Below are 25,467 nucleotides of genomic sequence, written 5' to 3'. Positions count from 1 at the left end.
CGCGGAGCGTAGCGGCGAGTTAGCTCGCGTCTTTCGGCGTCAGGCTAACAAGGCAGGGCCGCGTCTAAGGCTCGTTGTGTAGGCGAGTGCAAGCTAGCAGACAGCCCGGTCTTACGGCGCGGGAGGAGGCTAACGTTGTGTAACAGCGAGGCTAAGTGGCGTCTCTCGGCGCTGCACCAGCGAGCTAAAGCTAGCCGAGGAGGGCCTCTAGCTAGAGCTAACGACCGGAGGAGGAAGCTGGCTAGCAGGCTAACAAACTCTACACTGCACAAGACCTTTGTTACGCTTCTCAGCGGCCGGTAAACACTTACGTGGTCTTTTGCAAGAGACGTGTCATCGTGAAGAGGGCTACCGGAGGGTTTGCAGAACACTGTGAATCTCTTGGTACAAGCCGATGGCCCGTCTTTGGTGAGATACGGTTTCAACAGGTAATAACAAACAGGTAGCGTGGCTTAACGTGCGTTCAGCAAGCAGAAGACAATCGGAATGACCCGTGTGGCATGAGTGGAACGTTATCACCCCGGTGGGAGGGGTGATCATGCCATGGGCGGGTAGAAGTCCCGACCAATGAAATTGTTCGTGAAGTATATGGTTTAATTCTGTGTGTTCATGCCAGAGATGGCACTCCCCATAGGGCGATTCACTGAGTGAAGGAGTTTAAAATAACTAATACTAAAGCTGCCAAGTAACCAATTAATTGTAGTGGATAAAAAAAGTACAATATTTGTCTCTGAGCAAGTGGAGTAGAAGTAGCCTACCAAGTATTGAAAACCAGGAAGACTCAAGTACTGTAAAAGTACCTCAACACGATACTTTAAGTACAGTACTTGGGTAAAGGTACTTATTTCCCATCACTGATTCTGGGTGGTGTTCACAAAACATGTTGAGGAATCCGTCCCGGCGTTGGCTCGCGTCAGACAACAGCTGGCTGGAGATTTGTCTCATTTTTCAACACTCGGCGTTGGAAGAGGGAGAGACAGCTTACAACATGAGTACAAGGAAGCTGAGTCATCGTGTTCATATGTGGGTCTTGGCAGCGCGCGGCGCCCGTTCTTTCCCATCGGCCACGCATTATTCGGCTAATTTGCGGCCCTGATCGTGCGGAAATCTAAACCGCACGCATACGGCCATTTCACACGGGTTTGCCACTGTTGAAAGAAACGAAGCGCCGCAATTCCTTAAAAGTCTTACTGCCAGACTTTACCAGGATATACCGTAATCTATCACGTTTATATTGTCATTCTTCTCAGGGTTATCGCTAATAGGCACTATTAACCACTTAAAGTAAACCCTTAGCCTAGCCTATGTACTTAGTTGTAGGCCTACATCCAATAGTGAAAATGGTCAATCTCACAAGCAAGCTCATAACTCTGTGAGCTCGAGGATCGAGAATCGAAAATGTTTGCCCATTTTTGTTGAATGTTTGCCTATCACAACATGACCAGAAATGTGATGCTATAGCATCCATGTGGTTTATAATAACTAATAACTGCAGTGTTCATAGCTGCTGTTTTATGTTGGTTTAGAAAATGTCTGTTTTGTCATACAAGAGGGTCACGCAAAAGCTCACAGAACACCACAGTTATTTCTGAAGAGTTTTGAAAGTTCAGCTTTCAATTTGTCTCATTTTCTGATTGTTTTAGACAGAATGTAAAGCATTTTGACTTTTGAGTATAGCATTTTGACCCCACCTCCCCCACCACCCATCCCCCCCATCCAGGGACATCACACAACAGCAACATCACATATACAATTACAAACCCATGGACATAGAAAGAAACAAAAATACAAATAAGAAAATAGAGTTGTGAGAGTTTCAACTGAAATTGGTTGGGAATGTCTATGGAGTTCATAAACATGTGTACCCAATTAAAAGTATTAACAGTAGCTTGTGTGACAAAATAATAACTGCATTTGATCCATTGGAACAAGGGTTATTTTTTTCCACTTTCCAAAAAGGAATACGTTTGGACATACAGTAGAAGGTTTCCACTCAACATTGCGACGATACGCTTGATGCAGCCTCTATAGCTCTTGGGTCTCAGCGAGGCTGATGCCATCACTTTTGTTCCCATAACAGGGATTTTGTAGTGCCGTGTGTAATTCAAAGCAAATGTGGATTTCCCCCTGAAGAAATTCCCTGGGTTTTAAATGTGTCTGCGGCAAAACAAAGGAGCTTGTAGGACGGGGGGGACGGGGGCTTTCAGCGGGACGTTTAGCTTTAGTTCCTGCAATAAGAATTTGATCCGCTGTAATTCTCTGCTGTGGAGCCTAATGAAGCGAAGGTGGCCCCTCTCTGCTCCATGTGAACGGAGTGTTTACTGTTTTATGATGACAGTAAAGTATATAGTATATCCAAGCTAAATACTCAAGTATCCAAATGTACAAATTCCGATTTAGAACATGTAATTAAAAAAAAGGAAGACTGAAAATCTGAAAAGTAAAATAAATAAATAAAATGGCGAAAACAGCAGATCTAATGTACAAGCTATATTTGAAATAGGGCCTAACAGCAAGTAAGTCATATGTTTGTAAGTTTGGATCCGAAGAGTGCCATCCTCGAAATACAGTACAAATTATTTCCACTTGAAATTTAGTGGAGTGAAAGTAAATTTACAAAAAGAGTACCCCTCTTCAATTTGTAACTGATCCTAGAAAGTCTCCCCCCCCCCCCCCCTATTGTCTTTATGAATTGAATAAACAGGACCACAATGGAGCAATTAAAGCTTTTGTTTTTGTATCTTGCCACTTGCCACTATACTTTTTTCAAAAACTGTTAATAAAGTATTCAATCAATCAATGGCTCCATGTGTTTTATGGCGGTGGAGTGCAGATTAACCTGCTGACTTCAGAATAAAAATTGTAAAATCTGGTTCCCATGAGTAAGATACTCGCCCCTGGTCCAATGCAGCCGTGCATAGTAACTAACCATGAGTAAGATACTCGCCCCTGGTCCAATGCAGCCGTGCATAGTAACTAACCATGAGTAAGATACTCGCCCCTGGTCCAATGCAGCCGTGCATAGTAACTAACCATGAGTAAGATACTCGCCCCTGGTCCAATGCAGCCGTGCATAGTAACTAACCATGAGTAAGATACTCGCCCCTGGTCCAATGCAGCCGTGCATAGTAACTAACCATGAGTAAGATACTCGCCCCTGGTCCAATGCAGCCGTGCATAGTAACTAACGATGAGTAAGATACTCGCCCCTGGTCCAATGCAGCCGTGCATAGTAAGATACTCGCCCCTGGTCCAATGCAGCCGTGCATAGTAACTAACCATGAGTAAGATACTCGCCCCTGGTCCAATGCAGCCGTGCATAGTAACTAACCATGAGTAAGATACTCGCCCCTGGTCCAATGCAGCCGTGCATAGTAACTAGGTAAGATATTCGCCCCTGGTCCACTGCAGTGGTGCATAGTAACTAGGTAAGATATTCGCCCCTGGTCCAATGCAGCCGTGCATAGTAACTAGGTAAGATATTCGCCCCTGGTCCACTGCAGTGGTGCATAGTAACTAGGTAAGATATTCGCCCCTGGTCCAATGCAGCCGTGCATAGTAACTAGGTAAGATATTCGCCCCTGGTCCAATGCAGCCGTGCATAGTAACTAGGTAAGATATTCGCCCCTGGTCCAATGCAGTGGTGCATAGTAACTAGGTAAGATATTCGCCCCTGGTCCAATGCAGCCGTGCATAGTAACTAGGTAAGATATTCGCCCCTGGTCCAATGCAGCCGTGCATAGTAAGATACTCGCCCCTGGTCCAATGCAGTGGTGCATAGTAACTAGGTAAGATATTCGCCCCTGGTCCAATGCAGCCGTGCATAGTAACTAGGTAAGATATTCGCCCCTGGTCCAATGCAGCCGTGCATAGTAAGATACTCGCCCCTGGTCCAATGCAGTGGTGCATAGTAACTAGGTAAGATATTCGCCCCTGGTCCAATGCAGCCGTGCATAGTAACTAGGTAAGATATTCGCCCCTGGTCCAATGCAGCCGTGCATAGTAACTAGGTAAGATATTCGCCCCTGGTCCAATGCAGCCGTGCATAGTAACTAGGTAAGATACTCGCCCCTGGTCCAATGCAGTGGTGCATAGTAACTAGGTATAAATATCGTTGCTTGTGTTTTCACCCGACACTGACAATTTACTCGAGTCAAGTGCTGCACTTAATTACAATGTTGAGGTACTTTTACATATGTCCATATTATTACTTACTATAGGCATATACCTAGTGTAATTATTGTACTTTTTATGCTACAATTATTTGACAAGATTGTAGATGTATCGCTATTCTGCCCTATAAAAAAGCTTCTAAACCATATAGATGCACTTTACACCTTTGTACATTGTTCTTGTATGTATGTTTTGATGCTTTGTTTCCTAATGAAATGCATTCCACTGTCTGCCCGTTTTGTTTTTATGTTTTGTGTGGGGACTGCAGATGTAAACTATAGCATCTTTGCTAAATCGGTTGTATTTACGTTGCATTCACATGTAATGTCAATGGATATGCAGTGTCCCATCTAAATAAACAAATCAAGTAAAGTACTTTTTACTTCCAAGTAAAACAACTTATGCACTGTGACGACCAGGTACTTTCTTCTACCACTGCCTCTGTGCCAGCGTGAGCGAATAGTTTAGGAGAGCCAGTGTGTATGATGGGATTAAACTTCCACCTGTTCTGCATTTAGACAAGTCAGAGATGTAAGGGAGCCTGTTTCAGTTTTTAAAGCAGGGATTCATTCAAGCCACTGTTGGGACGGGGTTGATGCCGAGAGGGGCTGAGATCATGACTTGGCTGGGGTCATAATTGAGAGCAAAGGGGGATCCGAGTTGGTCTGGAGGATTCCGATGGGGAAGAAGAGCTCACTGCCCGGGCAATTGTTTCCACGGGCAAACCCTCTGCCTCCAGCCAGCTGGAGCTGCACTGGGGTAGCGTGTAGACATATAAACCACTGGTACTCAATGTCGGGTTCCAGGGACCACCAGTGGTCCAAACCCCCTCGTCTGTAAACTTGTGAGTTTACAGATGGACGTGACCAGGCTGATCTCTCCACCCTCAATGTTGGAACTCTGTACTCTATGGCTCTAACTATACTGGAACACTGAAAATATTCAGCGTTAATTTACCTGAACGTGTACAAATGTACTGTAACCAAATGGATTTGGTTCCATTTGTACACTCTCAGAGTTACAGCTAGACCATTTGGACCCCTTGGTGGTCCCCAAACCAGACCAGAACCAGTACTGTAAACGCAGTGGTTTCTAGGTGTGATGTTGTGACCGGGAACAGTGTCATGCACCTGTTTAGACTGGGATATGACTTGTTAACAGTTAAAGTACAAACAATGTCAACCCAATATACTTTGATCACAGGTGCCCCCCAGCCCCCAGGTTTCTTCTATACCTAATCTCACCCAATCTCTTCACCGGAAATAGTCGATCTGCACGCTCGCCATGAGCTTGCAAATTGGCGATCTCCACTGAACGTTTGCCCATATTTTCACAGAATGTTCGCCCACTACATTATATGGCATGACCAGAGTAGAGAAGCTATAGGGTTCTTCTTGTAATTATGAGAGCACAAGGAGAGTTTGAGGAGGAGTTTGCAAGGAACTTGAAAAATAAAAACGGGTTTCATCAACAGAAACAATACCATAGTAGTTAGCTCGCAAGCTATTTCTGGCGACTATAAAGACTATAAAGTCATTTACTTGTCATTAAAGTGACAGATTGGCCTGCTGTGAATAAAAAGCAACTAATGTGGGGCTTACCTCAAGAACAAGGGCATGCCTCAACCAACCGTCAACATTAAGAGTTTGGGGATTGTTTACATGCGTTGCCAGGCCAACCGAGGCATACTGTACTATATGAACAAGTACTGTTGTGATATACCCTTGCGTTCAGCAGGCCCAACCCAGTTGATATAGTTACACATTTGTTTTTACTAGCATGACGGAGTGTATGTTTGTTATTATGTTTTTAAGTACAGCAACAAAGAATTTAGATCCTATCACAGCTCGGAGACAGCTTTAGGGTGTTTTCCATGAATAAAACTGGTGGAATTTACTTTATTTTAGTCCATGTTTGAACACTTGTACTTCCCTACAATTATTTGAATACTGTACAAGTTTCTTGCAGATTTAGATTATTGCACATGCCTTAAACAGCAGATATAGCAGATCTACAAGGTCACAACGCATCGCAGCACATCGTGGCTTCTTTTGACAAACAATTGTTTGATGCCAATACTTTTGTATCCAGGCCTTTTTACTTGCATGTATAGAGCAATGGTTCTCAAACTTTTAGATTTCAAGGTCTCTCCTTATTGACCTTATATAACTCTGACAGTATACAAATCAAATGAAACCAAATGGAGCCCAACGGTGCCATTTGGTTCCATCTGTAGTATACTGTCAGTTACAGACCTGTAAGTGTCCATTTAGACCCCCGGCCTAAACCCTAGGAACCCTGAGTCCATAGAATCCAATTTGAGAACCACTTGTGACAGAGTATTATTATTAATATTACTCTTTTTTTTTAAAGAATCCGAGCTACTTTCTTCATCCACCACTGCTTGAATGATGAACGTTTATTTTTCAAGGAGGGCAACAAAGGATTTAGCTCTTTATAATGGCACTGGGCCAGCGTTTTAGTACTCCCATGAATACACAGTGCTAACGCAGCCACGTGTCAGCGGAGGCACGGGGTGTAAAGTAACAGAGTACATTTATTTGACAGCTTTAGTTATTAGTTACTTTGTAGATTTGGATTATTATTTAAAAACAAAATAATTACCCACTTCTGCCCTACAGTGTATATAAATTATGTCGGCAATTTGAATATAGCCGATCTACAAGCTTGCGAGTACTTTAAGTACATTTTCATACAAATACTTTTGTACATTTTTTCATTTAGAATTTTTTGAATTCTAGACTTTTATTTGTAACAGAGGATTTTTGTATTGCAGTATTGCTACTTTTACTTAAGTAAATCATTCCAGTACTTTTTCCACCACTGGTGAAAATACTTTTCCTGTCACAAAGAATGATGACAAAATTACGAGAGAGCCGGGTCTGATAAAAGCGAAGTCCAGAAAGAGTGCAGGAGATGGAAAGAGAGAAGCGGAGGAGGGGGATTTGTGTCTGGAGTTTTTATTTTGTTTTGTTAGTTGGTCGTACGTACATTCAGCTTGGCCTGTGACCTAACGATTCCCAAGCCAGTTTAGCCAAGTCCCGCCGTTGAAGCCTGTGATTGGCCAGTTAGTCGCTGTGATTGGCAGTTCTTCCTCGTCGTGTCCAACTTCTTCTGTGCGCTTTTTGCAATATGCCTCAATCTAACTTTAACCCTAAGCTTAACTTCAGAAAAAAACTATGCCTGAACCTAACTTTAACCCTAAGCTTAACTTCACAAACACTATGCCTCAACCTAACTTTAAAAGAAAATAAAATAAATTAATGTACTTTTACTCCACTACATTTACGTACTTGACAGCTTTAGTTACTAGTTTGATCTACACGCTTGCGATGCGACACATTGTGAGCGTGTAGATCTGCAATTTTCAAACTATGTTTACACCTGTGGTGTAACCACAGCAGGTTCTATGTTCCCAAGAAGATCACACATTATTGAGCTATCAAAGTCATTCCAGCACAGTTTGGGATGTGATTTGAACCTGGCTCTGCCACCTTTCTGGCAGAAACCCTATCAGAGGCAGGCAGGTATAGGGCATGTCTTGGCTAAGCTTGTATAAGCTCACCTGGGAACGGTTACATGGTGCTTGGCATGGTGCCAGACCAGACAGCTCTAAAACAGTCTTATTATTATTATTATAAAACACACACAGGCTGTGCTCATGAAACCTAAAGTAAATCACACAGCAATCATTACATCACATAAATCCTACATCTGTTTTGAAGATGCCAAAACACTTCAATCCACAGCTATATAATATCATAGAACTATGCTTTCTTTGATTCTTTTTTATTTTTATTTTTCTCACGCCGAACTACACAGCGCTGTCTGGTGAGATTATGCATTTCTGTCTCTCTCTCTCTGCGTGTACTTATAATAAATCTATGTAACAATCCAAAAGTCACCAGAGTTCAAGCATGCAATATAATCTAGAAAAATAAAACATTCTTTAAATGCCCCGAACATTCATTTTGAGGTCTTAATAATGGCACTTCTCCACTGAATGGTCCCAAGTCAACTCCACTCTACTTGTGGGCAAAAGTATAGTAGCCAATATTTCATGTATAACCCCCAGGGGCTGTCTGTACCCAGATGATTTTTGGGGCGTCCCCAGATGACAGTAAAGTGACAATTTAAGGATGGATATGAAAACAGACCATTACTGCATCAAACGTAATCAACAACAACTGGTCAAACATTGGCCAAATTGTCAAATAATTAGAAAGAGGCAAACTTTTTGAAAATAGCTGATCTACAGGCTCACAACAGCTTGCGTCGCAAGGCATTGTGAGCTTATAGATCGGCTATTTTCACAATCTGGAAATAAATCTAATGCCTCAACTCCAAGCAAGCAGAGTAGATTTAAGGTGGTACCGTGCAGTGAAAAGTGTCATTCGTCACGTCGGGGGGCACGGCAGCAGTGTCGGTACTGAAGTGGGTCTCGTCCTAGGTGTTCTGGGGAGGGGCACCTCTTCTGGAATGCCTCCAAGTCCATGAAGAAACAAGCATCCAGCTGAAACCAACTGGGGGGAAAAGAAAAGTCTGAAAGAAGACACTCCTGAGACGCAGGATGTCCGTCAATATCCCTGAGACAAAGTCTTCTGAAGTCTTTCACACATAGAATTTAAACCCTATATACTTAGTTGTCCGGAATCCCCCAGGTCCTTATACTAGGCCCCCTCCTGTTTTCACTCTACATCAAAGGAAGGATAAGCGATATTGTTTTTTGTTAAAAAAAATCTCTATATATAGCTCTATGGTATGATAGTAATCATTGCTATAGTGTTCAGTAACGGGTCTCCCCATCTCTTTAACCAATTTTGACCTGAGATCAGATTCTAAAAATGTCTTCTACATCCTGACAGTTTTCTATGTCAGTCGTTCTTCGATTTTTCAAAAATAGCAGACCTACAAGCTCGTAGCTTGTAGATCTGCTATTTTTCCAACACCAAAAGTGGTTCCCGCCCAAAATGGATTAATAAACTGAAAACAGGTAGTCTTACCAATAGTATCCAATCAGGAGAGAGAACTCATACAGGAAAAACAAGCGAAATTTGAACTAATGACATAAAGAAATCAGCAGAGAACACTTCAATCTTGAATCTTGAAATGGCAAAAAGGTGTTTGTTTGTTTGTTTCTCCCGACTGGATGAAATTGCTGGAAAGACGGGGGCGATACCCCCGCTACGGAACCCACACTTTATATGATTACTATCAGAATAAAAAATATCACTTGCTGCACCTTTAAAGGAATGAAATGGCAACAAAAACAGAAGCTACTCCCATAGATATAAAAAATTAGAGATGCCTCATTGGTTGCTGCAGTTCGTTGGAGTGACCGGTCTTCAACGGGAGGAGGAAGTCAAGTGGAATCTTGAAGGCACACACCTCTGTTTGGCCTACCGTTCTTCCGTTATGCTTCCCCTATATGCTTCGCGAGGAATCTTGGGAAAGCTTGCCAATGCAATCACGTATCACCATTGCCTCCCATTGTCTCCATGTTGCCTTCCGTTGAGATACAGACGGCCCAGAGCCGGGAAGAGGCGTCTACGTTTATACGTCTATGGCTACTCCTCCGTCCTCCGTTTCAACTTCCTCTTCTTGGCCTTCTTCTTGCGCCTCCTCTTGGCCAGGTGGTTGGAGAGCAGGTTATTGTCCCCGTCTTCCTCCTCCTCCTCCTCCCCCGTCCCCCTGTCCCTCTCCTCCTTGTACCACGGCCCCCACACCCCGCCGTTGTACTGCGGGTTGGAGCGCAGGTCCTTGGCCGGGTAGCGCACCGGCACCGCCGTGCGGTTGTACTGAGCCAGCCGCATCAGCATCTTCTTGACGATGTGCGGGTGCCGCTGGGACAGGTCCACTCGCTCGTACGGGTCGGCCGTGATGTTGAACAGCCACAGGGACTTGCCGCGGTCCCAGTTGACGCGCTCGTTGTGCCAGCGGTTGGTCAGCAGCAGGTTGGAGAAGGTCTGCGGCGGCACCTGCGTGGGTAGAAAAATATTAAGTTATATTCCTTCCATCTGAATGAGTTTTGTATCATTTTTTTCTCGTGCTGGACCTCTGTAGAGGTGAGCCCTAGCTCTCAGGCTAGCAGGCGATTCCTTTGTTCACGCCAACATTATTGTGAAAGACAAAGGCCAATAGAGCTGGGCAATTAACCCTTACGGGTCCATTTGGTTTAATTTTACACTCTCAAGAGTTACATTTGTTAAACATCTGCATTACTTACAAGAAGTAGACAATTAAATAATGTAAAATAATTGTTATTTTGATCGTTATTTGGACCTTGATATGAAAAAATATATAACGTTTCCATAACACACCCAGTCACTGTAGCCCGGCACTCCGGTCAGCAGCTTCCAGTGTCCCACGCGCAGCGCGGCGCGCACCGCCGTGTTCCACAACCCGTAGCCCGCCTTCCACGAGCCGTTCTTGGCCTTGGTGTAGATGGGGTCGATGTTGTGGAGGATGTCATGGCGCGGGGACGGGCGGCCCTCGCTGATGGCCTCCCACACATCGTACCTAGGGGATGGGTCGGAATAATCAATACATTTTTTGATAATTTTTTACATGTTGTACATAACCCATTTTCTTTCACCCAGTGTCAATTGTCTAGTGTAATCCTGGGCATGTTTCTGTGAGGGTACCTACCCTAGAGGACACGGGGAGAACATGCAAACTCCACACAGAAAGTCACCTTTTTGCCAACCCCATGCGGAGGAGAGAACTGCGGGAATCGAACCCAGGACCTTCTAGCAGTGAGGCAACAGTGCTACAGACTGCACCACCGTGCCTCCATGCAACACATCCCTACGTACCCGTCCAGGTTCAGGTCCTCGTCCAGCGTCCCCTCCCCCAGCGTCACCAGGGTGGGGAACCAGTCTGTGATGTGCACCAGGGACCGGCACTTGGTCCCCTTGTTGACCAGCAGGGGGCTGTGGACGAAGCCCACCGCCCGAATGCCCCCCTCCCAGTAGGTGGCCTTGGAGCCCCTCAGGGGCCAGTTGGAGCCCCCCGCCAGCGGCTGGCCGCCGTTGTCCGAGGAGTACACCAGCACTGTGTTGTCGTAGAAGCCGTAGCGCTTGAGCGCCATCGTCAGGTTGCGGACCGCCTCGTCCAGGCAGGACACCATGGCGGCGTACTTGCGGCGGTTCAGGTTGGGGATGCTCTTGTAGCGCTCCAGGTAGCGGGCGGGCACCTGTCGAATGATGAGTCATCGTTATGTATATAGCCTAAGCACATTAAGAAAACAACTGCGGTCTACCCCAAAGTTTCTTTCCAATCAAACAATGACTAGACATACAGTATGATGTTGTCACTGACGGGCAGAAACCTCTCATCTCCATGTTCTAACTTTTTGTGTGTGTAGATCTGTTCCTTTTGCTACTTTTTGCTTTGAATCCTGAAAATGTTCCACCCAAGAGAGACAAGCAAGTAATATGATATAGCCAGAGAAAGCCCATTGTCCTTTGGTTTTTAGATGTGTTGTCCATATTCTGCTGGAGTTAGCAGATCAGTATTGTACTTTGGAGCTAATCCATTTAGGGCTTCAAAAACAAAACAAAAATATATACAGTTGTTGCCAACTGAGTTTGTCAGATGTCATGCACTTTTTTTCATCTCACTCACTTCACACACTCCCCTCACTTCATGCACTTAGGTCATGCAGTGTAGTTCCAAATGCAGCCCCGGGGTGGCACTTCTTTGAGTGAGCAAACTGGGGCATAGACAGACACTCTCACGCAAACAGATTGATTGCACATGTGGGCTACTGCATAAATGTTGGTTACCAGTGGTTTTCAACCTTTTTCATATCAAGGCCTATTATTTATTTGACATTTGAGCCATGAGCAGGTGAAGATGAACTATGTGCACTCTAGTACTCACTTTTTGTTTTTGTACTACAATACTGCGATGTACGTAGGAGTACACACTGTTACGCATAAAAGACCTGGGGTTCAGAATGTACTCGAGTGAAAGTACAAAGTATTGTGGTCAGAATACACTTAAAGTACGAAAAGTACCCATTATGCAGAATGTCCTGTTTCAAGTTTTCAAATGTATAAAAAATATATTTTTTTAAATAGCACATCTACAAGCTCACAGTGCGTCGCAACACGACGCACTGTGAGATTGTAGATCTGATCAAATGGCCGAAATGTACATACTGTAACAGGTGTTATACGGTACCTGGAGCGGCGAATGGACAGCCTGATAGGCCAGGTAGAGGAAGAGTGGCGTGCGCGGGTCGTGGCTGGCCAGGATGCCCACGGCCTTCTGCGTGAACATCAGGGTGGAGTACTGGCCGCGGTCCTGCTCCCACGCCGCCTCCTCGCCCTCGTAGAGGTCGTAGCCGCACATGCCCGCCCCCTCGCACTTGTAGTGGCTGTAGTAGTCGCCGCTGCCGAGCAGCGAGCCGAAGAAGGTGTCGAAGCCGCGCTGCGTGGGCATGCAGCCGCGCTTGTAGAAGCCCAGGTGCCACTTGCCCACCATGTGCGTGGCGTAGCCCGCCTCCTTCAGCTTCTGGGGCAGCGTGACGTTCTCCAGGGGCAGGCAGTTGGGCTGCGTGGCGCGGATGATGGAGTGCTGGAGGCCCGTGTGAATCTGGTACCTGGAACACACAGACAGGACAGAATAGGAAGGTAAATCACGTTCTCTTTTTGGGTGCCATGGAGGACCCCCAAAATGACGGAACCTCATCTGAATATGTGTTGTGCCGAGGAACCCCCAGAAGAGATTATTTGAAAATCAAAATAATTCAGTTTCAAGGTTGTTTGTTTTTTATGTTCAAAAAGTCCAGATAAGCATTGCAGTGTGGCACAATTTTTTTTAAGGCTCAGCAAAGTGTTTCCTCCCCCACACTCCAACCTGCGAGGCCATAGGAGGTCTCCTTAAACACTTTTCCGCTGACACTAATAGGAAATTAATGTGGTGTAATCACGTGGAGCAACTCAATGTGGCATGACTTTGACACTGCTGAATACTGACAGCGTTTAAGAGCTCCCCTTCCTTACACTACAGAAGGAGTTCCCAAAAAGAAACCTTTTGTGTCCACATCTCTGCGAAACCATTTAACTCCAAAATGTTCATTTTTCAGGAAATGAAAAATACCTCCGCACCATCAGTGCCCATACCCGAGGCGGGGTTGTCGAAAGGGCCTTTCTGTGTGCAGTTTGCATGTTCTCCCCGTGTCCCCTAGGGTAGGTATACCCTCACAAAGATCATGCAGTAATCCTGGTCTCTAAACTACCTCCCCCTGGCCAGCTGGTGCCCCTGATGGAGGGGAAAGGAACTGGTCGGAATAACGTCTTCCTTCCATGCACTACGTTCGGCCGGAGAAACTCCCCCGTCCAGGTGAAAAGAAGCAGCTTTAGCCGGGGAGCCAGTCACCCAAAATTGGACAGGACCTGTGTTTTTATTTGTGTTTTTGAGGGGCGCCCCTCAAAGAGGCTAGCCCCTCCTATATACAGGTTCAATGTTTGTCTTTAGTTCAATGTTTGTTTTAAAAACGCCATTGACAATGAAGGGAAAATCATTGTCATCTTGTCCCTAACACAAACATTAAATGCCATTAACAATAAAGAGAATTTAATGTTTGTTTCACATCACCATCACATCACCTAATCAACATGAGTCAGACTTTAATATATTAGCGCCCCTCACTTCTCATGGGTGTGATTTTTCTCTATTCACTTAGTTAACATTAAAGTCTACAGAATGAGAGGCCTGCTCTGCCAGCCAAGGAGTATTTTTCGTGCAAAACTAATGCTTGGAATGGATTCAGAATCATGAAAACCCCCTAGTTTGACATTTACAATTGTCCCATGCTACTTAAAGCATGATAGAATTTGGGAAATTTTGCCTTATAGCCTATTGGTTGTCTATGGTGTGGTATACAAAAATGGCCATAACTTTTTTTCGCGATGTTTCCGGCAGAGCAGAGGCCTCTCATTCTGTGGACCTTAATGACCAAGTGAATAGATAAAACACAAATAAAAAGTACCGAATGACATCACAGGTTAAACCCTATTCCTTGATCTAATCAAAATAAATAAACGGGTACTAGAGAGCCATAAAAGCAGCCCATAAAAGCAAGCCCATGTTTAGAAATGACTGCACTAGACCACAGTGTTCAGAGGCAGTGGCCTGCCCACTGTTCTATTCTACACTGCTACTCCCAGGGCTTCCAACAGAGCACGTAAACACGCTCACATAGCGCTCAGAGAGAATAAGTGGGTCATGGGCAGTATGAATTATGTTTATGCCGTTTTTTAACATGCTACTGTATGATATTTCAATAAAATAAAACCAAAACACCGGTTGCCGGTAATCCTTATAAAATGCATCCAATATTTCGGTTTTCTCTCGTGAAAGAATGCTTTCACAGTCCATTTGAGGTTAAAACCTGTGGAGGAGAGACAGAGAGGCTTTGTGAAGGGAGATTACTGCGATGCATTATTCAATCCCATTCTAATTACAATGGAAGTGATCCAACGCTAACTGATATAAGATGACAGAGGCGCGCGCACATGCACACACACACACACACACACACACACACACACACACACACACACACACACACACACACACAAAGAGAGACAGACAGAGGAGAGAGGGGGGAGACGACAGAAGTGGGTCCAGTGCCCGTCTGGTGCAGTGTTGCCATGTCTGCTTATTATAAGCAATGTTAGACTTGTTTTTCCAGTAAAGTTACTTGTAAATTATTGGTAGTTTCGGATTGTTTTTAAAGTGTAGTTGCTAAGTTGAGCTTCTTTCCTAATGTTGTTGAAACCTAATTCTCAAACATTTTCACGTCAAGGACCCCCAATTTAATGCATTTTGTGCCATTATCCAATTAAGGACCACCAATCAAGATTAGTTTTTTCATAAACATTCCACATTTCCCCCTTTGATTCTCAAGATATTTTGAAAATAGCAGATCTACAAAATCTTGTGAACTTGTAGATCTGCAATTTTCAAATGCTCCGTTGGCCTATAGTCGCTGCTTTTGGGCTTGTTTTTCATAGACCCGGTTGCTTATTTTGCATGCAAAACCTGGCAACACAAACTCTCAGCGCAGTGTTCCATAGACGTCCAACATCAACATGACAGTCTGTGTTTTGGTGGTAATGCTGATCATAGGAGGGAGGAGCCCGACGGAATGAGGGCTTGATGAGAAAATGAAGAGCTGTCACTCACAGCGGGGGCCAGGAAGCAGACCTGTGACCTGAAGCTAATGAAGTTCCATATGGAGGAGAGGAGCAGAGGAGAGGAGAGGAGAGGAGAGGAGAGGCCATGCTGGCTGGCACAGAGCTGTGTTGACTCAAGCCTCACACTAGTGTTATTAGTGATGTGGAGAATGACATAGATCTATCCATTGAATAAATACAGAGACTTCCTATTAGAGCAGTGGTTCTCAACCATGAAGTTTGAAGTATAATAGACAGTTCCAAATGGGACCCTTACAAGTCTGTAACTCTGAGAGTGTATACAAATGGAACCAATTGGACTCTTACAGGTTATATACTGAATTATAGACTGAAGAAGAAAATATAGAATACAATACATTTGGCATAAATCATTTGGTTTCCTCCTATTTTGCCTGTATAGCAAATCTCTTTGGTGAAGACGGGTCACTCAGATATGGTTGTCCATGACATTTTAAAGTCCCCCCCATTTCAATTGCACATCACAAGCTCTGACAGTGTGATCAAACCCGGTTCAGGAAACAATTTCAATAGTGATTCCGGTTTCTCAATGTTGAATTCCTCGGGTTCTGGACCCCAACCCTACACGTGCCGCTGCGGTGTTGTGTTGTGAGCTTGCAAGAGAGCCGTGACAACAGACATGTCCAGACATATACAACGTGTATGTGGTCACGCAACAACGGGCTCAGAATGGGCTCTATGCACACATAATAAGCTCTTCCTACTTCCTTCACAGGTGTTACCGGCGATGATACTAATAAGCCTCTGTTCCATTTAGCGTACAGTGGTTCTCTATCCCTATCAGGACATAACGCAACGTTCGGCATGGAACCTTGCACACCTAACCTCGCTCAGCGCCTCTTGCGGCTCGAATCCTTCAGAAAATGAGTGCACCTTTTTCAAATCAGACTACGTAGTTTTCCAATCATACTGCATATACAGGTCTGAAGTGAAAAACTACAAAGTAAATAGTAACTCAAGTTTTCAAATAATTATAGTGGCGTAAAAGTACAATATTTGCCTTTGATATTTAGTGGAGTATCAGTAATATCATTGGAAATGGAAAATACCTCAGAATTGTACAGTACAGTAAAGTACATTATACTTAGTTGCATTCCACCACCGGTTTCAATCAGAGCAAGGTTTTCATTAATCCAACAAATCTACCGTAACGTTTCAATTGCACTGAACACAATAATATCCACAGCTACGACTCTTTGAAGCACAATCAATCAGACGACGGATCCCTTTCGCGAAGCCATTCCGCTGACACCGTGACAGATTCCTGGCCAGTCTCTCCTCCAGACAGAAGGACTGAGCAACAAAAGGCCTCTTTAAACAAAAAAAAACGTGCACCGCCGTCCAAATCCATGACGGCGACATCCCGGCCTGCTGGCACGGAGGCCGGCGGCTGAGGAGCGCTGGAACACTGCTGTAGTTACACACCAGGTACCATTACCTCTGACCTCATGTCTGTCTGTCTGAATATGCTGGAAGAAGCAAGTTCACGTAAATGGAGAAATATGCAGTAAAATCCTGCATTAAAAATGTTACTCGAGTATAAAAAAACCCTCTTAACTGGATTTGACCCTCAAACTGTATGTTAACCCATTTAGACCAGACGTCGAAATTAAAAAAAAAAGTCTCTGAAAGAATATATTCAAAGATTTGTGCCCCATTTTCATGATTTTTCAAAAATAGCAGACCTACATTTGCTAGATTTGCTATTTTTCAATAGCTAAAGTATAACATAATGCTTAGTTAAAACACCCGCCCAGAATGGGTTAAAGCACCTCCTGCACCTCTCCCCTCTCATGCAAGTAATTGACAATATCTAAAGTCACAATACCAAATGAGGCAGTATTGCATTGTTTAAAAAGATATAGGGTTTTCTTCATTTCCTGAAAAGGTTATATTTTTCATTTCCTGATAAATGGACATTTTGGAGGTAGGTGGTTTCTCCCCGATAGCAGAGATATGCTACAGTGACTCATTTGATTGACAGGGGTGACTCTCCTCCAGACATCACACAAGTGTTTTCACACTTTTATGAAATCTCTCCGGGCCGGCGTTAAGCCATACATCAAATGCCAGCAGCTCACTGGAGTACAAAAACAGAGAAGAACATGTTTTTTGTCTACCCCTGGAGCCTTGAGAAGTCACAGGAGAGAAACTAATCAATTAGAAACTGATGTCAAGATGATTACAGTGGTTTTCAATCGTTCCTCCTGTAATTTAATCAGTGTTGACACACAGCCAGCAGGGCTATCAATGGCGGAAAAACTAGTCACATGCTGGAGTAAATGCAGTTCAGTAGGGCTGTCACAATTACAAATTTAAGTTGACACTTAATTGTCACACAAATAATTGTGATTAACGATTTAATTGTGGGTTTTTTTTTATTAAAAAAAATAGTGGAAATATTTGATCTACAAACTCAACACAACACATCACAAAGTTTGTAGATATGCTATTTTCTACTATTTTTGAAAATGTATGGACAAACCAAGAATCTAGCATCAGTAGAATGTCTGTCTACTTGCTCTGAGGTGGGCTTGCTCGCCTATGTTTGCTATTTTTCTTATGACAAATCATACAGGACAATTGCAGGTCATTTGCCAAGGATGGTTATCTTCAAACTTCCCGTGGCAGATTTCCGCACACGAGGTTGAAGTATGCACAAACCAGTCTTCGATGAACCTATAAATCATAGAGAGCGGGAGGGATGTCCTAAGCCAGCTGTGCTACGTGGAGGAGAGTCTGTCCGTGTTTGTGGTGTTTCTTGAATATATAAAAATGTTCAACTAAAGCAAAAGTACCTCAAAATTGCTCTGAAGTAATCACTTACTCTCCACCACTAGCCAGAGAGCGGTAGTGAAAATGAGTAGCTGGGTTTTACGCTCTGAAAGACGAGGCTCCAGGGTTTTGGACGATCCCCCAGGAGTTATCCAAGCTCCACTGGCTCTGCACCCCGAGGGAGCAGAGCCAAAGCAAAGCACCGCAACTGCCACAAAAGTGTTCATTTAACTTTGTAGAGCGAGAAATAGACCCATAAGGGTCAATTTTCAAGTAGAATTAAACACTCATGATTTTATAGTGCAGCGCTGCAAAAACTCCTGAGGTTTTTACACTCAAGAGTTGAATTAACGATGTGGATTTTTACGGTGCTCGGCATAACGGCTATGCAGTGTGTACAAGACATCAACATGCCGATAAAACCAGTGATTTACCGCTAGGATCTCTTCCCGCAAATGCAGAATCCTACAAAAAAAAACATATTAAAGAGCTGGATAGAGTTCAACTCAGGAACCCCAATAGAACCCCAATGGAAACAAGGCCCCAAGGACCTTTTTGGTGTAATCCTTTTAGACAAAGTGTTTGAATATTTAAGTACCGACTACTACCGAGTATAGTCAATTAATGGACTTCTTTCTGCGCATCGCACAGGACAATGATTTGACACAGCTGAAGCAGATGTAGATCACCTATGGTTTATTAAAGAGTGTGTGTCGCTCCCCTGGGCGGGCCCCGTCTGAAAGGCTCTTAAAAGATTTTTTATGTTTTGCATACTGTACTTTTACTTGTTAACAGTGTATTTTTACAGTGCAGTATTGCTACTTTTACTTAACCACTTACCCTACTGAGCCAAATGGACTTGAGTTGCACTTCCCTTGGTGTGTGCTTTTTCAAGCTACACTAAATCTCTTCACCAAAAATAGACAATGTACATGCTCTTGTAGATCGGCTATTTTTGGTGAATGTTCTCACCAAAATAGAGAGTATGCGCGTGGCATAAAAACTACTTTCTGGCCTTGACAGCCGATACATCCAAACAGAAATGTCCGATCTGATTGTATTAAACAATGTTAAACAACATTAAACTCACTTTGCCACTCGATTTGCCATTGACTTTATGCATGCGCATAGCCTCTATAGGGATGATGGAGTTCAAGTGGTTAAACTGAAGTGATATTGATAAATTCCAAGTATTCTGCAATACCCATGAACTTGGTTACAGAACCCTATAGTGCCACGGCACCCAATTTAAGCTCTACACCACTGACCACAGGAGGGACACAAGGGTGAATGCCTCTCCTGGCTGTCATTTGATTTCTCCAAAAGCAGGGGTGAAGAGCAGTGCTGGCAAGTACAGTAACTAAGTGCATTTTCTCCAGTACTGTTATTAAGTATAAATAGACCTGTGCCCATCGGACATCGGCCTACTTGGGAACGATGCAAGTTGGGAACCTAGTATGCAATACCCATAGCACCAGCTATTTTAACCATCTGTCTGCGTGCCTTTTGTGCCCATACTGAATATGGAGATATCTGTATCTGTCTGTCTGTGTCTGAAGAGTGCAAACTGACTGTGAAAAGTGGACTGGTTAAGTAATCAAATGGCAGGTGTGGGGTTGCCATTGCAATCAATTGGCTGAGGCAGAGGCTGGGAATTCTACAGGTGAGGGGACTTATAGTCTCATTAGGTCCACTGGCAGAGCCTGACCAGAACCTTTTGTGGCGGCTCTGGACAACCGTGTATCCGACCGACTCAAGGCCGGGCACCATTAGTGCGGGAGGTATGGGGCTATTGGGGCTCCAGCCACAGACCCACATGCGGCATCACGGCAGGCCTATATGAACAGTATTTTGTGCCAAGTCCGGACGTTGTGTTTTTGACGTCCATGGTTAGTCCCTCCAACGAGGCAATTTAACATTATAGGTGGATTAATAGAATACATACATCAAATGACCAAGTTTCTTTACATGCTTTGGGTTGTGCACATGGACAGGACTGCCCTCCCTGTTTCAGCTGAAGTGGTAACGACGCCCCAGAGGACAGGAGAAATTTGGTGAGTTTGCTTAGCTGATGACTTGCTGCTGGGCCCGTTCTCTGGGGTTTCACACTTCATTAGGTGCTCAACACGACGTATATCGGCCCTGTCACAAACATTACTACGTCCATCAGTCCTGGGGCCCAGACTCCTAAGACTTTGACTTAAATATTACTACTTCTATCGTTACCATTTCCTTCAGCTCTGAGGCTTTGACTTAAATATTACTACTTCTATCATTACTACTTCTTTCAGCCCTGAAGCTTTGACTCAAATATTACAAACTGCTGAGCACACAACCAGTGCAAGGCCTGTTGTGTGTGTGTGTGTGTGGCACAGAGGGGGGGGGGGGGGGGGGGGGGGGGAGAAGCAATACATGCCAAAGTGAATTCATGGTAAACCGTATGAATACTGTAAGTACTATTTTGCCCTCTTACACACTCTAGTGAACTATGAGCATACAGTGTTCCACCTCCTGCCACACACACACACACACACACACACACACACACACACACACACACACACACACACACTCTCTCTCTCCATGGTAACGCTCCTCACAACACACCTGGTGGCAAACGTTTAATATTTTATGGGGGGGAAAAAGAATACTGTATAATAATGTGCTACTAATGTACTGACCAGCAGTGGTTCTAACACAACCGTGCACTGGCTTCCTTCCAGGGATGGAAAGTAACTACATCAATACATTAAATGACTTGAGTACAATTCTCTCCCTCTCTAGGTCGTCCTCAGACCTCCACAGTCGCCTGCAAGGTGCAATACTCCCCTACATCTCAGAAGCAAATAATGTACTCTTTCACTCCAGTACTGTCATTTGGTTGTAGGTTTAGGTTTAAGCCCCATTTAGTTTATTCCAAAATGGCTGACGTAGCTACAAGATCACAATGCGACGTGATATGTGAGCTATTTTTTTTTTAAGATTTTGACCCATTTTGAAAACAAACAAAACAAACGAAAAAAACTAAAAGGGTAAAATAGGACATTCTGCATTCTTGAATACAGGCCATTGTGGCGTTGCTATTTTTACTTAAGTACAACATAAAATCAGAGTACTTCTTCCATGACTGCTATTCTTTCCCCAAGTCTTTTGGGAAGGAGCCGGAGAGATGAAGAGGATTCTGAAACGCTTTTCAGGGTTTTTGTTCGACTGGAGGACAGAGAGAGAAAGAGACGAGATGTGCAGAACTCTATATACTAGCTTAAGTATAAACTAGGGCGTGAGAGATACCTATATATTATAATAATAATCCAAATCTGCCAAGGAACTAGTAACTGATGTTATTAAGTAAAATTATATAAAGTACTGAAACATGGACACACTCAAGTATGATTTTGAGGTACTTCGACGTTCCCAAGTACAGAACTTTGATTAAATGTACTTGGTTACTTTCCATGGCGCCACTAAAAGAAGACGGAGAGAGGAGATACCGCTCTGCTTGAAGATCTTCCTAGGGTTACTTAAATGGCACATGCACCCGGGGATAGAGAGAGAGAGAGAGAGAGAGAGAGAGCAGCGAGATGCGGTGAATTGGATACATCTCCGCTGAACGCAGGGCGGCTTGCTGGTCAGGTCAATGAGTGCAGCGCTTAAACGGACGAGACCGCTGCAGCGCGGCAGAACTGACGGCAGAGTCTTGGTTTCATGTGGCCATGGAAAGATTTCACATCACTCGGTGGTCTTCTCTAGGCTAGCCGGGGGGTGGGGGTGGGCTTCTATTGAGGAGCCCACAACCACACACACACACACGGGAAATAGAGGAGGTATTGTTCCTCGGACTCTGGTGCCATTGTGTGATGCAATATGAATCCATCCAGCATGTTGATGGTAATAAAAACTGAACACAACATCCGCGTCTCTGGGTAAGCAAAAACACTGACGGCTTGGAAATGTCCACACTGTGTTTTACTGTTTACAGCTCAAATAGGGCCGGATTTGAATGCATTTATTTGATTATGTTAGCCTTTATTTGTGCAGGAGAGGTCCGTTGAGGACGAATGATCTTTTTTGGCAACGCCCTGCTAGACACATATTAAAACCTGGGAACTGACCAGTACAACCACATTGCTATTATTATTATGCCAGCGACATGAAGATACAAATATACTACCATTCATTTCCAATGGAAGCCAGCGACATGAAGATACAAAGATACATCCGATGTTTGTAGCTGCTGCAAAAGCTGCAACAGCTACAAAGCTGTAAAACAGTTGAGCTGGTTTCAACTTCAGCTACAAAGATATAACGCTACAAATACACGGTGTAGCTTTGTATCATCTTATGCATCTGCCAGAAATATGGATATAAGAGGTTTAATACCAGACAGCAATGACATATAGCAAAATAGGTTTTTCAGAAAACGGTTATGCTTTAGAAGACATTTTTACAGTCAGCCTCAGGTTTTAATGGGATAATAATAATCAAAGAAGAAGAGTGCTAAAAAATGTGCTACTGATTTAAAGTCATATGGCCCAGCCATACAGCTCTGGGGCCCTATTTTGCGTGTCTTAAGTAAAAATAGGGCCCCTGGACTCATGTGGTACACGATGCACAATCAAGCATACATCAGGTGGGGGCACAGTGGCACAGTCAGCAGTGCTGTCGCCTCACAGCTAGAAGGTCCTGGGTTTGAATCCTGCTGGAGGAGAGAGCACGCTGGGTGCGTGCTCTCTCCTCCGCGTCATCCAAGCCCATACCCGTGGGGTTGGTGAAAGGGCCCTTCTGTGTGGAGTTTGCATGTTCTCCCCGTGTCCCCTATAGGGTAGGTACCTTCACAAAAAAAGGCAGTAATCATGGTCTCTAAACTACCTCACCCTGGCCAGCCGGGGCGCCTGATGGAGGGGAATGGAACTGGTCGGAATAACGTGTTCCTTCCACGTGCTACCTCCAGCTGGGCTTCCCCAGTCAGGTGAAAAGAAGCAGCTTGGACTCCTCATGAATAGAAGTAATTGACACTGGGTGAAAAAATGGGTTGCAAATCGTGGGACAGAAATTATTAAAAAGTGGGTTGGCGGGTCTGGTTTTACGCAGCCCCACCATTGTTTACTTTACAATATCTTTTATCACACTGCAAATTTACAGTTTTTATCTCCACATTTGCAAAAGGTTTTGTTTTCCATCGCCATTATCTCTCCTGCCATTTTTACGAGCAATTAGTTAGTGCCCTCCTCGTTTTGCCCATAAATGGAGCATAGCCTGCGGAGTCAGTTCAGGCAGACATACTCGAGGGGGTTCATGCCGTGCTCAAAGGTGCATACTATACTCAAGCGGTTAACATGTTGCATTACTATGTGGGCGTATAAGTGTGTGCAAGTCCCACACGTCATTCGCTGATGTGGCAGTCAGCTGACCAATTGGGCGGGCTACTTAAGCTCACTAGTCTGCATACTCTTCCTGCCTTCCTCTGCATATGGTTCCTGGTTGTTATGTGATGTTTGCTACCACCACCACCCCAGCACCACCGGTGGGCTCTGTTATTTACGTTCCCCATGGGGGTTTATTGTATATATATCTCCCATGTTTTACGATGGTGTTTAATCGCGCCGAGCAGGGAGAAAATGCAGCAGAGCCTAACGCCAAGTTTAATATCGTATGCACACTTATATTAGGCTAGTAGTCTCATTCTATAATAAATATTGGTTAAATCTATTCGTGGGTTGTCTGACTGAATTTTCTTTTCTTTTTTTCATGAAAATGTCTTTAGTTTTGGATTGGTCTGCAGTACATTATTATTATTGTTAGTAGTAGTATCTGTATTTGTTTCATTTGCGATCAGGGACCATTTTCCACTCCTCCTGGCCCTCACTCCATTTGTTCTTTATTTGTCCTGCAGTGTTGCATCAAAACTGCAGAGAGAGAGAGACAGAGAGAGACACACACACAGAGAGAGAGAGAGAGAGAGAGAGAGACTCTGTTCCCCTTTTTTAACCTTTTCTTCCCCAATTTTTTAAAAGACCCACAGAGAACATAAAGAAACCAATACTCATAACACACATGTGGGATGTTTTGTTACGACACGTGCATCTGTGCGTGCGTGTTTGTGTGCACACATGAAACAGGGCCCCTCTCTCTCGCTCTCTCTCCCCTGAGAAGGCAGCGGAAGAAAACAATTGTAGTGGAGTAAAAGTACAATATTTGCCTTTGAGATGTAGTGGAGTAGAAGTAAAAAAAATACCTCTCAAAATTGCACTCAAGTATAGTACTTGAGTGAAGTTACTTTCCAGCACTGTGAGAAGGGAAGAGGGTGCAGTGGGCTGGTATAGCACCGTGCAAATGGGAAATGTCACGCAAAGTGTGATCTGTCTCCACAGATCAGTCCAGCCTATACTGGAGGCCTCCGTGGAGCCTGGCACAAGGTGGAACATGGGAGAATTCCCACGGATCTCCCTGCTGCTCATGTTCTTGGTGATGTATGGGACAAGTGTGTTTTCAAGCGTGATGCGCTGCGAGCTTGCAGAGCTTGTAGCGAGCTTGTAGATCGTGTAGTGTGTGTGTGTGTGTGTGTGTGTGTGTGTGTGTGTGTGTGTGCCTGTGTGCGCGAGCTATAAGCTGTTATCAGATAGCAGAAAGTGGGTGTGTAGCAAGTAATAATGGTTCAGAGAAACAAAAAACATTGCGGAAAAAACTGATGTCCCAGGAGGGGAACGCGCCAATAGGGCCCCCCTCCCCCCCTCCCCCTCCTCCTCCTCCTCCCTGGCCTCATATCTTTGCAGGTCAGAGGGAGGGCATTTGAAGGACAGTTGTAGGTCTTTTGCGTTTATGAGCCCTTTTAAAAAAGTACGAGTGGAGCCTCAGGGATGCTGTTAATTTAAAACCATGCGAGGCATGAGTGGGGGGGGAGCGATACAGCGAAGAGGCCGCGGTCAGGGACACAGTCCTATAAACAGGGGTGCACGTATAACGTTTTTGGGCTGGTTTTCAGAGGAGCACCTGGAGATGTTGCTCGGTGCACACAGCGGGCGGACGGTTCTTTTGTGGGCTATACTTGTTCTTGCAGCCTTTTTAAAAGAACCATTCTTTTGTGAATCTCTGGGACACATATTGTGCATTCATCACATGTACAGGGGCTGACTGTGAAAGGAGTTCCAGCGGTCAGTGTCCTTGCCTCCACCTCCTACTCTCCAAACTGTGAGTTATACAGATGTTTGGTCTGAGTTTGTCTCGCAGACCAAAAGTAGCATATCCGCACGCTGCAACTCAGTGGTGTGGA

The 25,467-nt window shown here is 44.4% G+C and overlaps 1 protein-coding gene and 1 long non-coding RNA gene across 2 annotated transcripts in view; both read right to left on the bottom strand.

The window, feature by feature from the left end:
* Window positions 1–7,138: 7,138 nt before the first annotated feature.
* The window catches only part of LOC308335551, a 522,414-nt gene continuing 504,085 nt past the window's right edge, over window positions 7,139–25,467 (bottom strand). The window contains exon 2 of the long non-coding RNA XR_013966041.1: window positions 7,139–9,019. This is a non-coding gene — a long non-coding RNA (uncharacterized lncRNA). The remainder of the gene's footprint in view (window positions 9,020–25,467) is intronic.
* arsj (arylsulfatase family, member J) overlaps window positions 7,139–25,467 on the bottom strand; it is a 31,779-nt gene continuing 13,450 nt past the window's right edge. Inside the window, exons 2-5 of the mRNA XM_080792603.1 lie at window positions 12,382–12,802; window positions 11,010–11,389; window positions 10,515–10,713; window positions 7,139–10,172 (exon numbers count right to left, since the gene is read on the bottom strand). Coding sequence (XP_080648729.1) covers window positions 9,762–10,172; window positions 10,515–10,713; window positions 11,010–11,389; window positions 12,382–12,802 — 1,411 coding nt within the window. The 3' untranslated portion in view covers window positions 7,139–9,761. The remainder of the gene's footprint in view (window positions 10,173–10,514; window positions 10,714–11,009; window positions 11,390–12,381; window positions 12,803–25,467) is intronic.

Source organism: Protomyctophum bolini (assembly GCF_963924005.1).
Source record: "Protomyctophum bolini genome assembly, chromosome: 20".
NCBI lineage: Eukaryota > Metazoa > Chordata > Actinopteri > Myctophiformes > Myctophidae > Protomyctophum > Protomyctophum bolini.
The sequence above is the reverse complement of the archived record's forward strand: the minus strand, read 5'-3'. Positions and strand labels throughout refer to the sequence as shown.